A 14,293-nucleotide genomic window follows, 5' to 3' on the forward strand; every position below is an offset into this window, starting at 1 on the left:
TAGGGTCTCTCCCATTGCCTACTCCTTATTCAGTGTCCCCTATACTGTTGAGTTACTCATGTACATAAATAGGGTCTCTCCCGTTGCCTACTCCTGATTCAGTGTCCCCTATACTGATGAGTTACTCATGTACATAAATAGGGTCTCTAACCTTCTCCCATTGCCTACCCCTGATTCAGTGTCCTCTATACTGATGAGTTACTCATGTACATAAATAGGGTCTCTCCCCTTCTCCCATTGCCTACTCCTGATTCAGTGTCCCCTATACTGATGTGTTACTCATGTACATAAATAGGGTCTCTCCCATTGCCTACCCCTGATTCAGTGTCCCCTATACTGATGAGTTACTCATGTACATAAATAGGGTCTCTCCCCTTCTCCCATTGCCTACCCCTGATTCAGTGTCCCCTATACTGTTGAGTTACTCATGTACATAAATAGGGTCTCTCCCATTGCCTACTCCTTATTCAGTGTCCCCTATACTGTTGAGTTACTCATGTACATAAATAGGGTCTCTCCCGTTGCCTACTCCTGATTCAGTGTCCCCTATACTGATGAGTTACTCATGTACATAAATAGGGTCTCTCCCCTTCTCCCATTGCAGTTTGTTTTGAAGAATTATGGTGAGAATCCTGAAAGTTACAAAGAGGAGCTAAAGAAACTGGAGCAGCTGAGACAGGTATTGTATAGCAATAATACACAAAAACCTACATCCTGAGAGATCCTGTATTCCTGGCCCTCCCTTGTGTTGTGTGGTGTTAGATGGAATCTCTGCGCACGTTTCCTGAGATATCCTGTATTCCTGGCGATCCCTTGTGTTGTGTGGTGCAAGGTGGAATCTCTGCGCACGTTTCCTGAGATATCCTGTATTCCTGGCGATCCCTTGTGTTGTGTGGTGCAAGGTGGAATCTCTGCGCACGTTTCCTGAGAGATCCTGTATTCCTGGCCCTCCCTTGTGTTGTTAGATGGAATCTCTGCGCACGTTTCCTGAGATATCCTGTATTCCTGGCCCTCCCTTGTGTTGTGTGGTGTTAGATGGAATCTCTGCGCACGTTTCCTGAGATATCCTGTATTCCTGGCCCTCCCTTGTGTTGTGTGGTGTTAGATGGAATCTCTGCGCACGTTTCCTGAGAGATCCTGTATTCCTGGCCCTCCCTTGTGTTGTGTGGTGAATAAGTGGAATCTCTGCGCATGTTTCCTGAGATATCCTGTATTCCTGGCCCTCCCTTGTGTTGTGTGGTGAATAGGTGGAATCTCTGCGCATGTTTCCTGAGATATCCTGTATTCCTTGCCCTCCCTTGTGTTGTGTGGTGTTAGATGGAATCTCTTCGCATGTTTCCTGAGAGATCCTGTATTCCTGGCCCTCCCTTGTGTTGTGTGGTGAATAGGTGGAATCTCTGCGCATGTTTCCTGAGATATCCTGTATTCCTTGCCCTCCCTTGTGTTGTGTGGTGTTAGATGGAATCTCTGCGCATGTTTCCTGAGATATCCTGTATTCCTGGCCCTCCCTTGTGTTGTGTGGTGAATAGGTGGAATCTCTGCGCACGTTTCCTGAGATATCCTGTATTCCTGGCCCTCCCTTGTGTTGTGTGGTGAATAGGTGGAATCTCTGCGCATGTTTCCTGAGATATCCTGTATTCCTGGCCCTCCCTTGTGTTGTGTGGTGTTAGATGGAATCTCTTCGCATGTTTCCTGAGAGATCCTGTATTCCTGGCCCTCCCTTGTGTTGTGTGGTGTTAGATGGAATCTCTGCGCACGTTTCCTGAGAGATCCTGTATTCCTGGCCCTCCCTTGTGTTGTGTGGTGAATAAGTGGAATCTCTGCGCATGTTTCCTGAGATATCCTGTATTCCTGGCCCTCCCTTGTGTTGTGTGGTGAATAGGTGGAATCTCTGCGCATGTTTCCTGAGATATCCTGTATTCCTGACCCTCCCTCATGTTGTGCGCAGAGATTCCACCTCGCACCACGCGTTTCCTGAATGTCCGCAGTTACGCTGTGAGTAATGTTCTCCGTCTTCTGCCTGCAGAGCGCTGTCAATGTTCCCCGGGACTTTGAAGGATGCAGCGTCCTGCGCAAGTACTTCGGCCAACTCCACTACCTGCAGAGTCGCATCCCCATGGGTTCTGAGCAGGAGGCGGCCATCCCCATCACATGGTGAGAGACAGCGTCCCCCGCTCAGCCGCTAGACTTCTTACTCTCTGCAGTAAGATTAGACTAAAGAATAATAATTATGAGTGAAAGAAACTATTTAAAAATAAAACCATTTTCCTGAGTCCATTCGGGGAACACTGGAGACATCATAGTATAGATTGTGGATCCAGGATTCAGCGTTTATAAATCTTATACGTGTTAGTATCTCCTCCCCGTCTACACGCCTACATGAGCCCCAGAGGACATCATAGGGGGAAATGAGCAAGAAGAGAATAAGAATAACAGAAACGCAATGGGCGGGGCACTGGCATCCTATATATAAAGTAATACTGTCTGAGGGGACACTGGCATCCTATATATAAAGTAATACTATCTGAGGGGACACTGGCATCCTATATATAAAGTAATACTATCTGAGGGGACACTGGCATCCTATATATAAAGTAATACTATCTGAGGGGACACTGGCATCCTATATATAAAGTAATACTATCTGAGGGGACACTGGCATCCTATATATAAAGTAATACTATCTGAGGGGACACTGGCATCCTATATATAAAGTAATACTATCTGAGGGGACACTGGCATCCTATATATAAAGTAATACTGTCTGAGGGGATACTGGCATCCTATATATAAAGTAATACTATCTGAGGGGATACTGGCATCCTATATATAAAGTAATACTGTCTGAGGGGATACTGGCATCCTATATATAAAGTAATACTGTCTGAGGGGACACTGGTATCCTATATATAAAGTAATACTATCTGAGGGGACACTGGCATCCTATATATAAAGTAATACTATCTGAGGGGACACTGGCATCCTATATATAAAGTAATACTATCTGAGGGGACACTGGCATCCTATATATAAAGTAATACTATCTGAGGGGACACTGGCATCCTATATATAAAGTAATACTATCTGAGGGGACACTGGCATCCTATATATAAAGTAATACTATCTGAGGGGATACTGGCATCCTATATATAAAGTAATACTGTCTGAGGGGATACTGGCATCCTATATATAAAGTAATACTGTCTGAGGGGACACTGGCATCCTATATATAAAGTAATACTATCTGAGGGGACACTGGCATCCTATATATAAAGTAATACTATCTGAGGGGACACTGGCATCCTATATATAAAGTAATACTATCTGAGGGGATACTGGCATCCTATATATAAAGTAATACTATCTGAGGGGACACTGGCATCCTATATATAAAGTAATACTTTCTACTTCAGGGTCCATAGGGTATCCACAGGATACCTTGGGTATAGGTGTGACGTCAGTCGCAGGGCACCAAAGAGTTAAGCTTTCAGCCTCCCAGGATGCACTAGGTCCCCCTCCTATACCCCGCCCTCGGGCCAAGGCACCTCAGTTTAGTTTGGTGCCCGGCCGGAGTCGGGTGCACCTGTTGGAGTGGGGGCTAGAAGAGCCCCTGAAGCTTTTTCTTCATGCAGCTGTGGCTGCACATCTGGATGAACAGCATGGACAGTCAGTCCTGACGTCTTCCCTACACCCCGCCGGTACCAGAACGCCGGTACTGATCCGGGGATGCTGGTGGGCGTCTGGGGTCACAGCTAGCGGTGACCCCAGATGCTCCGGACCATGGCCGGATTCAAGGGGGACAGAGGTAAGCAGCGGGGTCCCGCGGTGGGTCCCCGCTGATCACATGGTCCTAAGTCCCCAGGCAGGGGGCTCCCTGGGGACTGGCTGCAGCGTGGAGCCAGGCGACCAACCTGCGCTTCCACTACCCCCTGGGACAGCGGACCGCAGCAGAGCGGTAGCGCTGCGGCGTCCCAGGGGTTAAATGCATGCCAGGGGAGCGCGCCTTCCCTGTCTCACAGCCGGCGCCTCCCCCGCTGCACACAGCCCTCTCTGCACTGTGCTGACTGGTCCTGTGTCAGCGCTCCTCCCCCAGGCCAGCTTCTCTCTGCTCCTCGGCGGCCATCTTCTCTGCAACGCATGGTGAACGCTGCTGGAAGTCTGGAAGGAAGCATCGTGGTCTGGGTCCCCCCGCATACCTCTCCTCCGCTGTGGCTCAGGTCTGTGTATGCAGCGCTGTGTCCTTCCAGGCCCTGTGTCTGTGTAGTTGAGTGATCAGCGCTGTTAGTGCAGGAATTGTTATTTCTCTGCATTGTATGTGACTGTGCTAGCGCTGCCTGTAACTTTTCTTCTCTAAACTGTCAGCTTTATTACTGTCCCTGTTCTTCTGCTAAAGCCCTTGCGGTGCGGTGCTGCAGGGTGGTCTCTCGCCTATTTAATACTTAATTGGTGAGAGAGGTCACATACGTGGTGCCATCATGTCTGAAAGTGATTTTCCCCTCCGGCTACAGTGTACCACGTGCAAAGTACCGTTAGCGGAGGGGGAGGGTAGCGCGGAGGGCCTTTGCCGGCAGTGTTTGTCCATGGCGCGGCCTATTACGGTTACAGCACCGGTACAGGAGCCGCCCTGGGCTTGTTTCGCTCAGGCGTTAACAGCTTTAGTGGGCCAGTTAGCTCCGCAGCCCGCGTTTACTCCGATGGGTTTGTCCCAGCAGTCTGTGGTGTCGTCACCCATGCAGGGGTTCCCACGACAATTGGTGGTACCCCACAGTCTCCCTATTTCCCCGCTCCCGGGTTCTCAGGAGCCAGCGTGGGTTAACTCCCTGACGAGTTCTGTACAGCACTTGTCGGATGTGTTGCAAGGGGAGTCTGTGATGCGGCCTCATAAAAGGCCGGTGGCGTCTCTGTCCGCTCCTTATGAGGATGACGAAGGGACGTCTGATGATGGGGAGATTCTGGATCCTTACGATCAGGAACCTCTCCATACTAAGGACGCTGATGCTAAGTCCAAAGTATATATTCCTGGACTTATTCGGGCTGTCCGCACAGCCTTGGTGATTGAGGACGAAGTTCCCCCAGCGGCTAAATATACCAGCCGCAGAGACGCCTGGCGGTGGCTTATACGTTCGCGGATAATTATTTTGCTAAGTGGGAATCCCCTCCACAGGTGGATTCTCACGTGACCCGTCTTGTCCGTAGTGCCACATTGCCGATGCCATCCATGTCCTCCCTTAAGGATGCTACGGACCGCAAGGTAGAAATCTGCCTGAAGTCCGCTTATTCCCTTGCAGGGGGGGCAGCACGGCCGGCTATGGCCATTTGCTGGGTTGCCAGAGCGATGGAGCGCTGGGCGGATTCATTAGAGGCTTCTTTTGAATCCGACTGTCCGGCCGAACAGGCGGAGTTGATTGGCAATCTCCGTGATTCGGCCACCAACATCAACGAGGCGGCTCTAGACATTAGTACTCTGGTGTCTAGGATTTCTTCAGCAGCGGTAGCTGCTCGTCACACCTTGTGGCTGCGATCCTGGAAGGCGGACGCAGATTCCAAGAAAGGTCTGGAAGCGTTGCCGTTTACCGGAGAAGTTCTCTTCGGTCCGGATCTGGATAAGATTGTGGCCACGCTGGCGGCAGCCAAATCTGCTTGTCTCCCGTCGGCCGCTGCTCCTTCTGGTTCTGGACCATCGTCCTTTCGGTCATCTAGGGCCCAGGGCAGGCCCAAACCACAGTCGTTTCCTCGACAGGCTGGCCCTAAGAAATCGGTCAAGCCCCGGAAGCAGGCATGGAGTACCAGACGTCCGGCCCCCAAGCCAGATGACAAGCCTGCGGCCTGACTGTCCGGGTCTCCCCTTGGGGGATCCCAGGGTGGGAGGCCGCCTGCTGCAGTTCTCCCGGTGTTGGTCGTTCACTACGACAGACACTTGGGTTCTGGAGGTGGTCTCCCACGGGTATGCCCTCTCCTTCCGGCACAGACCCCCGGCTCGATTCTTCACCACGGGTCTACCATCAGACCGGAACAAGGCTACGGAGCTGCGGAAGGTATTGCACACTATGCTCCAGTCTGGAGTTATAGTGCCTGTTCCATTCTCCCAGAGGGGCCAGGGTTTCTATTCAAATCTATTTTTGGTACAGAAACCCAATGGGTCATATCGTCCGATTCTCAACCTCAAAGCACTCAACAAGTCTTTGCGGGTCCCGAAGTTTCGGATGGAGACCCTACGGTCCATCATTCTGGCGCTGGAACCTGGGGACTACATGGTGTCATTGGACATACAGGACGCTTACCTGCATGTCCCTATTCTTTTGCGCCATCAAGAGTTCCTTCGGTTTGCAATCCGCAGCGACCACTTCCAGTTTCGGGCGTTACCTTTTTGCCTGGCGACAGCACCACGTGTTTTCACCAAGGTGATGGCGGTCATGGCGGCTTCTCTGCGGCTGCAAGGAGTCCGCATGTTGCCGTACTTGGACGGCCTGTTATTGGTGGCAGGATCTCCAGAGCTCCTGTTACACCACTTGGACCTGACCATTGCACTGCTGCAACGGCACGGCTGGCTAATCAACTGGCAGAAGTCCACTCTCATCCCGTCTCGGAGGATTCTGCATCTTGGAGCCTTATTGGACTCGGGACAGCAAAGGATCTTCGTGACGGAGGACAAGATCTCTGCTTTACAGTCAAGGGTGCGCAGTTGTCTGCACAGCCGCCGGGTGTCCTTACACTCGGCGATGAGGTTACTGGGCTCCATGGTGTCGGTGTTCGACATGGTGGAATACGCCCTGTTTCACTCCAGACCTCTGCAGCACCTGATCCTGTCCAAGTGGAACGGGCTGCCTCAGTCTCTGAATTTCCAGACGATTGTGCTCACCCCGGAGGTTCACCTGTCCCTTGCTTGGTGGTTAAAGACGACCCACCTCAACAAGGGACGTCCGTTCTGGGTTCCAAATTGGGTCCTGTTGACAACGGACGACAGTCTTCGGGGCTGGGGAGCAGTTTCGGGTCCACACTTGTTCCAGGGCAGGTGGACGCCGACAGAAGCGGAGCTTCCAATAAATATCTTGGAACTCCGTGCGGTCTTCAATGCTCTCCTGCAGGCACAGCGGTTTCTCCAGGGTCACCCGGTGCAGGTCCAGTCGGACAATGCTACCACCGTGGCCTACATAAACAGGCAAGGAGGAACTCGCAGTCGGGCGGCTCTCGTAGAGGTCTCTCGGATCCTGGTTTGGGCGGAGCGCAATCTTCCGGCCATATCAGCGGTCTTCATCCCGGGAGTGCTAAATTGGGAGGCGGACTTTCTAAGTCGCCAGGACGTTCATCCAGGGGAATGGTCCCTGCACCCGGACGTTTTTCAACTACTGGTGGACAGGTGGGGTCTTCCAGAAATCGACCTCATGGCGTCCCGGCACAACAACAAGTTGCCGGTGTACGGGTCTCGCACAAGAGACGAAGGGGCGTCTCTGGTGGATGCTCTGTCCGTCCGGTGGACGTTCAGGTTCGCATACCTGTTCCCTCCGGTCTCCCTTCTTCCACGGGTAATCCGGAAATTCAAACAGGAAGGAGGAACGCTCCTGTTGATAGCTCCCGCGTGGCCCAGACGGCACTGGTTCTCAGACCTTCAGGGTCTGTCCGTGGACAGTCCTCTGCGGTTGCCGCTACGACCGGACCTTCTGTCTCAGGGTCCTTGTCTTCACCCGGACCTGACTCGGCTGTCTTTGACGGCGTGGCTGTTGTGACGGCCATGCTGAGGTCCCGGGGGTTTTCCAGCTCTGTGGTGCGTACCATGTTACGAGCTCGGAAACCGTCTTCCGCGAGGATATACCATCGCGTGTGGCATACGTTCTTCCAGTGGTGTCGACCGAGAGGTTATGCACCGCGGGAGTTTCGTCTGTCTCGGATTCTCGCCTTCCTGCAAGCGGGACTAGATCATGGGCTTCGCCTTGCTTCTTTGAAGGTACAGGTTTCGTCCCTATCTGTCTGGTTTCACCGTAGGATTGCTACAATCCCGGATGTGCGCACCTTTATGCAAGGTGTTCTCCGTATTCAGCCGCCCTTTGTTCCACCTGTGGCGCCTTGGGATTTGGCTGTGGTCCTGAGGGCTCTCCAAGGACCGCCGTTTGAACCACTGGGCTCAGTGGATATTAAATGGCTAACAGCTAAGACTGTTTTCCTTCTGGCCATTGCTTCGGCCAGACGTGTTTCTGAGTTAGGGGCTCTTTCTTGTAGACCCCCTTTCTTGGTTTTTCATGGGAACAGGGCAGTGCTCCGCACTCGGCCCGAGTTTCTTCCCAAAGTTGTTTCCCAGTTTCATGTTAACGAGGAAATAGTTGTTCCGGCCTTTAACTCACCGGGTCTTTCCGTGGGTGAGGCCTCTTTGGATGTTGTGCGGGCCTTAAGGACTTATGTTGACCGCACTTCTTCGTTTAGGAAGTCGGACGCTTTGTTGTCCTCTATGGCTTCTGTAAAAAGGGTTGGCCTGCTTCAAAGCAAACTTTGGCAGCCTGGATCCGTATGGCTATTTCTGAAGCTTATCTTCATGAAGGCCTACCGGTCCCTCCTTCTCTGAAGGCTCATTCCACTAGGTCTGTGGGTCCTTCGTGGGCAGCTCGACGTGGTGCCTCGGCAGTTCAGATCTGCAAGGCTGCTACATGGTCTTCTGTCCATACCTTCGTGAGGTATTACAGGTTTGACACCTTCGCCTCTCAGGATGCTTCCTTCGGGCGGCGGATTCTCCTTTCTGCACAGGAGCGTCCCCACCCTTAAAGGATACTGCTTTGGGACATCCCCAAGGTATCCTGTGGATACCCTATGGACCCTGAAGTAGAAAATATGAGATATGGTAAGAACTTACCCTTGTTATCTCTATTTCTACGAAGTCCATAGGGTTCCACAGGACTCCCGCCCTGTCGCACCTGTGCTGCAGATGGGCTTTGCTCTGGTCACCGGTTTTCCGTCTCCCTCTGGTGAGAATGTGATTCTTGTATGTGTCCAGATCTTTGTTCTCTCTCTTCCTTCTCCTCCTCCGGCCTATGGCTTGGTAACTAACTGAGGTGCCTTGGCCCGGGGGCGGGGTATAGGAGGGGGACCTAGTGCATCCTGGGAGGCTGAAAGCTTAACTCTTTGGTGCCCTGCGACTGACGTCACACCTATACCCAAGGTATCCTGTGGAACCCTATGGACTTCGTAGAAATAGAGATAACAAGGGTAAGTTCTTACCATATCTCATATTATCTGAGGGGATACTGGCATCCTATATATAAAGTAATACTATCTGAGGGGATACTGGCATCCTATATATAAAGTAATACTGTCTGAGGGGACACTGGCATCCTATATATAAAGTAATACTATCTGAGGGGACACTGGCATCCTATATATAAAGTAATACTATCTGAGGGGACACTGGCATCCTATATATAAAGTAATACTATCTGAGGGGACACTGGCATCCTATATATAAAGTAATACTATCTGAGGGGACACTGGCATCCTATATATAAAGTAATACTATCTGAGGGGATACTGGCATCCTATATATAAAGTAATACTATCTGAGGGGATACTGGCATCCTATATATAAAGTAATACTATCTGAGGGGATACTGGTATCCTATATATAAAGTAATACTATCTGAGGGGACACTGGCATCCTATATATAAAGTAATACTATCTGAGGGGACACTGGCATCCTATATATAAAGTAATACTATCTGAGGGGATACTGGCATCCTATATATAAAGTAATACTATCTGAGGGGACACTGGCATCCTATATATAAAGTAATACTATCTGAGGGGACACTGGTATCCTATATATAAAGTAATACTATCTGAGGGGATACTGGCATCCTATATATAAAGTAATACTATCTGAGGGGACACTGGCATCCTATATATAAAGTAATACTATCTGAGGGGACACTGGTATCCTATATATAAAGTAATACTGTCTGAGGGGACACTGGCATCCTATATATAAAGTAATACTATCTGAGGGGACACTGGCATCCTATATATAAAGTAATACTATCTGAGGGGACACTGGCATCCTATATATAAAGTAATACTATCTGAGGGGATACTGGCATCCTATATATAAAGTAATACTATCTGAGGGGACACTGGCATCCTATATATAAAGTAATACTATCTGAGGGGACACTGGCATCCTATATATAAAGTAATACTGTCTGAGGGGACACTGGCATCCTATATATAAAGTAATACTATCTGAGGGGATACTGGCATCCTATATATAAAGTAATACTATCTGAGGGGACACTGGCATCCTATATATAAAGTAATACTATCTGAGGGGACACTAGCATCATATATATAAAGTAATACTATCTGAGGGGACACTGGCATCCTATATATAAAGTAATACTATCTGAGGGGACACTGGCATCCTATATATAAAGTAATACTATCTGAGGGGACACTGGCATCCTATATATAAAGTAATACTATCTGAGGGGACACTGGCATCCTATATATAAAGTAATACTATCTGAGGGGATACTGGCATCCTATATATAAAGTAATACTATCTGAGGGGACACTGGCATCCTATATATAAAGTAATACTATCTGAGGGGACACTGGCATCCTATATATAAAGTAATACTGTCTGAGGGGACACTGGCATCCTATATATAAAGTAATACTATCTGAGGGGATACTGGCATCCTATATATAAAGTAATACTATCTGAGGGGACACTGGCATCCTATATATAAAGTAATACTATCTGAGGGGACACTGGCATCCTATATATAAAGTAATACTATCTGAGGGGACACTGGCATCCTATATATAAAGTAATACTATCTGAGGGGATACTGGCATACTATATATAAAGTAATACTATCTGAGGGGATACTGGCATCCTATATATAAAGTAATACTGTCTGAGGGGATACTGGCATCCTATATATAAAGTAATACTATCTGAGGGGACACTGGCATCCTATATTTAAAGTAATACTATCTGAGGGGACACTGGCATCCTATATATAAAGTAATACTATCTGAGGGGACACTGGCATCCTATATATAAAGTAATACTATCTGAGGGGACACTGGCATCCTATATATAAAGTAATACTGTCTGAGGGGACACTGGCATCCTATATATAAAGTAATACTATCTGAGGGGATACTGGCATCCTATATATAAAGTAATACTATCTGAGGGGACACTGGCATCCTATATATAAAGTAATACTATCTGAGGGGACACTGGCATCCTATATATAAAGTAATACTATCTGAGGGGATACTGGCATCCTATATATAAAGTAATACTATCTGAGGGGACACTGGCATCATATATATAAAGTAATACTATCTGAGGGGACACTGGCATCCTATATATAAAGTAATACTATCTGAGGGGACACTGGCATCCTATATATAAAGTAATACTATCTGAGGGGACACTGGCATCCTATATATAAAGTAATACTATCTGAGGGGACACTGGCATCCTATATATAAAGTAATACTATCTGAGGGGACACTGGCATCCTATATATAAAGTAATACTATCTGAGGGGACACTGGTATCCTATATATAAAGTAATACTATCTGAGGGGACACTGGCATCCTATATATAAAGTAATACTATCTGAGGGGATACTGGCATCCTATATATAAAGTAATACTGTCTGAGGGGATACTGGCATCCTATATATAAAGTAATACTGTCTGAGGGGACACTGGCATCCTATATATAAAGTAATACTATCTGAGGGGATACTGGCATCCTATATATAAAGTAATACTATCTGAGGGGACACTGGCATCATATATATAAAGTAATACTATCTGAGGGGACACTGGCATCCTATATATAAAGTAATACTATCTGAGGGGATACTGGCATACTATATATAAAGTAATACTGTCTGAGGGGATACTGGCATCCTATATATAAAGTAATACTATCTGAGGGGATACTGGCATCCTATATATAAAGTAATACTGTCTGAGGGGACACTGGCATCCTATATATAAAGTAATACTATCTGAGGGGACACTGGCATCCTATATATAAAGTAATACTATCTGAGGGGATACTGGCATCCTATATATAAAGTAATACTATCTGAGGGGACACTGGCATCCTATATATAAAGTAATACTATCTGAGGGGACACTGGCATCCTATATATAAAGTAATACTATCTGAGGGGATACTGGCATCCTATATATAAAGTAATACTGTCTGAGGGGATACTGGCATCCTATATATAAAGTAATACTTTGTTCTTCAGGGTCTATAGGCTCCACAGGGAGACGTTTGGATTTAGGTGATGGCAAGGACTTCTGGGCACCACGCAGTAAAATTTTTACTCCCAGTATGCACTGGGCCTCTCCCTATGCCCCACCCCCAGAGACATCTGTTTCGTTTGGTGCCCGGTCGGAGTCTGGTCACTATTGATGCAGTGGGGCTGTTCTCTGCCCCAGAAGAGCTTTCAAGTTTTGTTCTTCAGAGTGGACAGTGTCAGACAGTCCAGTGGACGTTCACTTTGCCGCTCCGCCACCCTGCCAGCGCCAGTACTGAACCAGGGATCGTGGCGGGACCCCGGGGTCTGTGCTAGCCAGACCTCGTGGGACTGCAGCTGGATGTACGGGGAGCAAGTAAGAAGCGGGTCACTGCTTGAAGCAGTCTTTCCCTCTGGGTCTCAGGGGTCAGGCCGGGGATGATGGCAGTGGAGCCAGGCACAGACAACCTGCGCTTTCACTAGACCACCGGGGACATACTGGTGCTCAAAACAGCGTCCCGGGGGTTAATTGCCGGCCAGGGCAGGCAGCTTTCCCTGTTTACAGCGGCTCCTCCCCTCTGCTTAGCGTGGCTTTCCTCTGCGGTCTGGCTGGGCTGAGGCAGCACTCCTCCTACGGGCACGCCCCCTCTGAAGTCTCCGGCAGCCATTTTCTTTCTTGGGCAAGTCGCAGATCTCTCAGGACATAGCAGAGCCCGGTTCCCCCTACATGCCTCACCTCCTGGTCAGCATAAGCGCTATAGCCTACCAGACGCCAAGTCTGTGTCGTTGACTTGCAGTGCCATTGGGCAGGTGTCTTTTCTGCATTGTATGTGACTTATGCTGGCGCTGCCTGTCTGTGTTTCTCACTCATTCTGTCAGCAATATTACTCTGCCTTTCCTTTCTCTAAGCCCTTACAGTACAAGTGTTGTCAGGGAGTTTATTATACCTCACATTTATATTAATATCTGTGTGGTTTGTCACAAACAGTGTACATTTCCTTCTCTACAATGTCTGACAGTGGGGATGATGTGCACAATTCTGCTCCAGTCCTGCTTTCATGTAAATCATGTGCGGCAGGGTTAGGTACGGGAGACATGGTGCTAGAGGGATTATGTGTGAGGTGTTATAATCCTCCAGGCCCCTCGGTAGTCTCAGCCTCCTCGCAGGAGCCTCCTTGGGCGTCCTTTTCTCAGGCATTGATGGTCAATGTGGGGCGTTTGGCAGTACCCCCTGTGTTTTTCCAGATGGGGTTCCCAAGCAGTCTGTTTTGCCCTCACTGGGCCAGCCTCTACAGATTTCTCCCATGCAGGTTCAGTCTGTGCCTCTTCCATTGGCAGATACACTCTCTACTACTGTGCAGAACCTGTCGGATACCTCTACTGCCCTCCAGGCTATGTTGCAGGGGATTAACCCCTTAGACCGGCTAAAAGATACCTGGGAGATTCTAGATGAGGATGACTCTGAGCCCTCTCCGTGAGAGGCGGAATCTAGGTCTAAGATCAATATTCCGCCTCTGATACGTGCTGTCCGTTCGGCCCTAGTCATAGAGGAGGACGAACCACCAGCTCTAATCAAGGACATAAAGGTTACTACTGTGGTATTTCCTTTATCTGATCAGCTAGTGGAGCACATGGAAGTGGCGTGGAAATCGCCTGGGAAGCGATATCAGCCTCAAAGATGCCTGGCTTATGACTATCCCTTCCCTGAGGAACATACCAAATGGGAATCGCCTCCTGCGGTGGATTTCTCATGTGACGTGCTTAATCAAAAGTGCATTTCTTCCTTAAAGGATACTACGGATTGGAAGGTGGAGGTTTGTTTAAAATCAATGTATTCTCTTTCAGGGGCAGTCGCTACGTATGACTATCTCCGAAGCTTACACTCAGGAGGGCCTTCCTGTTCCGCCCTCTGTTACCGCTCGTTCTACTCGGTCTGTGGGTCCCTCGTGGGCTGCTCACCGTGGTGGCTCGGCTGTTCAGCTGTGTAAGGCGGCCACGTGGTCTTCTGTCTAGACCTTTTTAAGGTTCTATGCA

General features: G+C 48.9%; 1 protein-coding gene across 1 annotated transcript in view; it reads left to right on the forward strand.

Moving 5' to 3' along the window:
* The first annotated feature begins 607 nt into the window (after window positions 1-607).
* The window catches only part of PTPN23 (protein tyrosine phosphatase non-receptor type 23), a 59,226-nt gene continuing 45,540 nt past the window's right edge, over window positions 608-14,293 (forward strand). Inside the window, exons 1-2 of the mRNA XM_088463977.1 lie at window positions 608-679; window positions 2,027-2,154. Coding sequence (XP_088320103.1) covers window positions 2,117-2,154 — 38 coding nt within the window. The 5' untranslated portion in view covers window positions 608-679; window positions 2,027-2,116. The remainder of the gene's footprint in view (window positions 680-2,026; window positions 2,155-14,293) is intronic.

Source organism: Taudactylus pleione, unplaced genomic scaffold (genome assembly GCF_031769625.1).
Source record: "Taudactylus pleione unplaced genomic scaffold, aTauple2 ptg001542l, whole genome shotgun sequence".
NCBI lineage: Eukaryota > Metazoa > Chordata > Amphibia > Anura > Myobatrachidae > Taudactylus > Taudactylus pleione.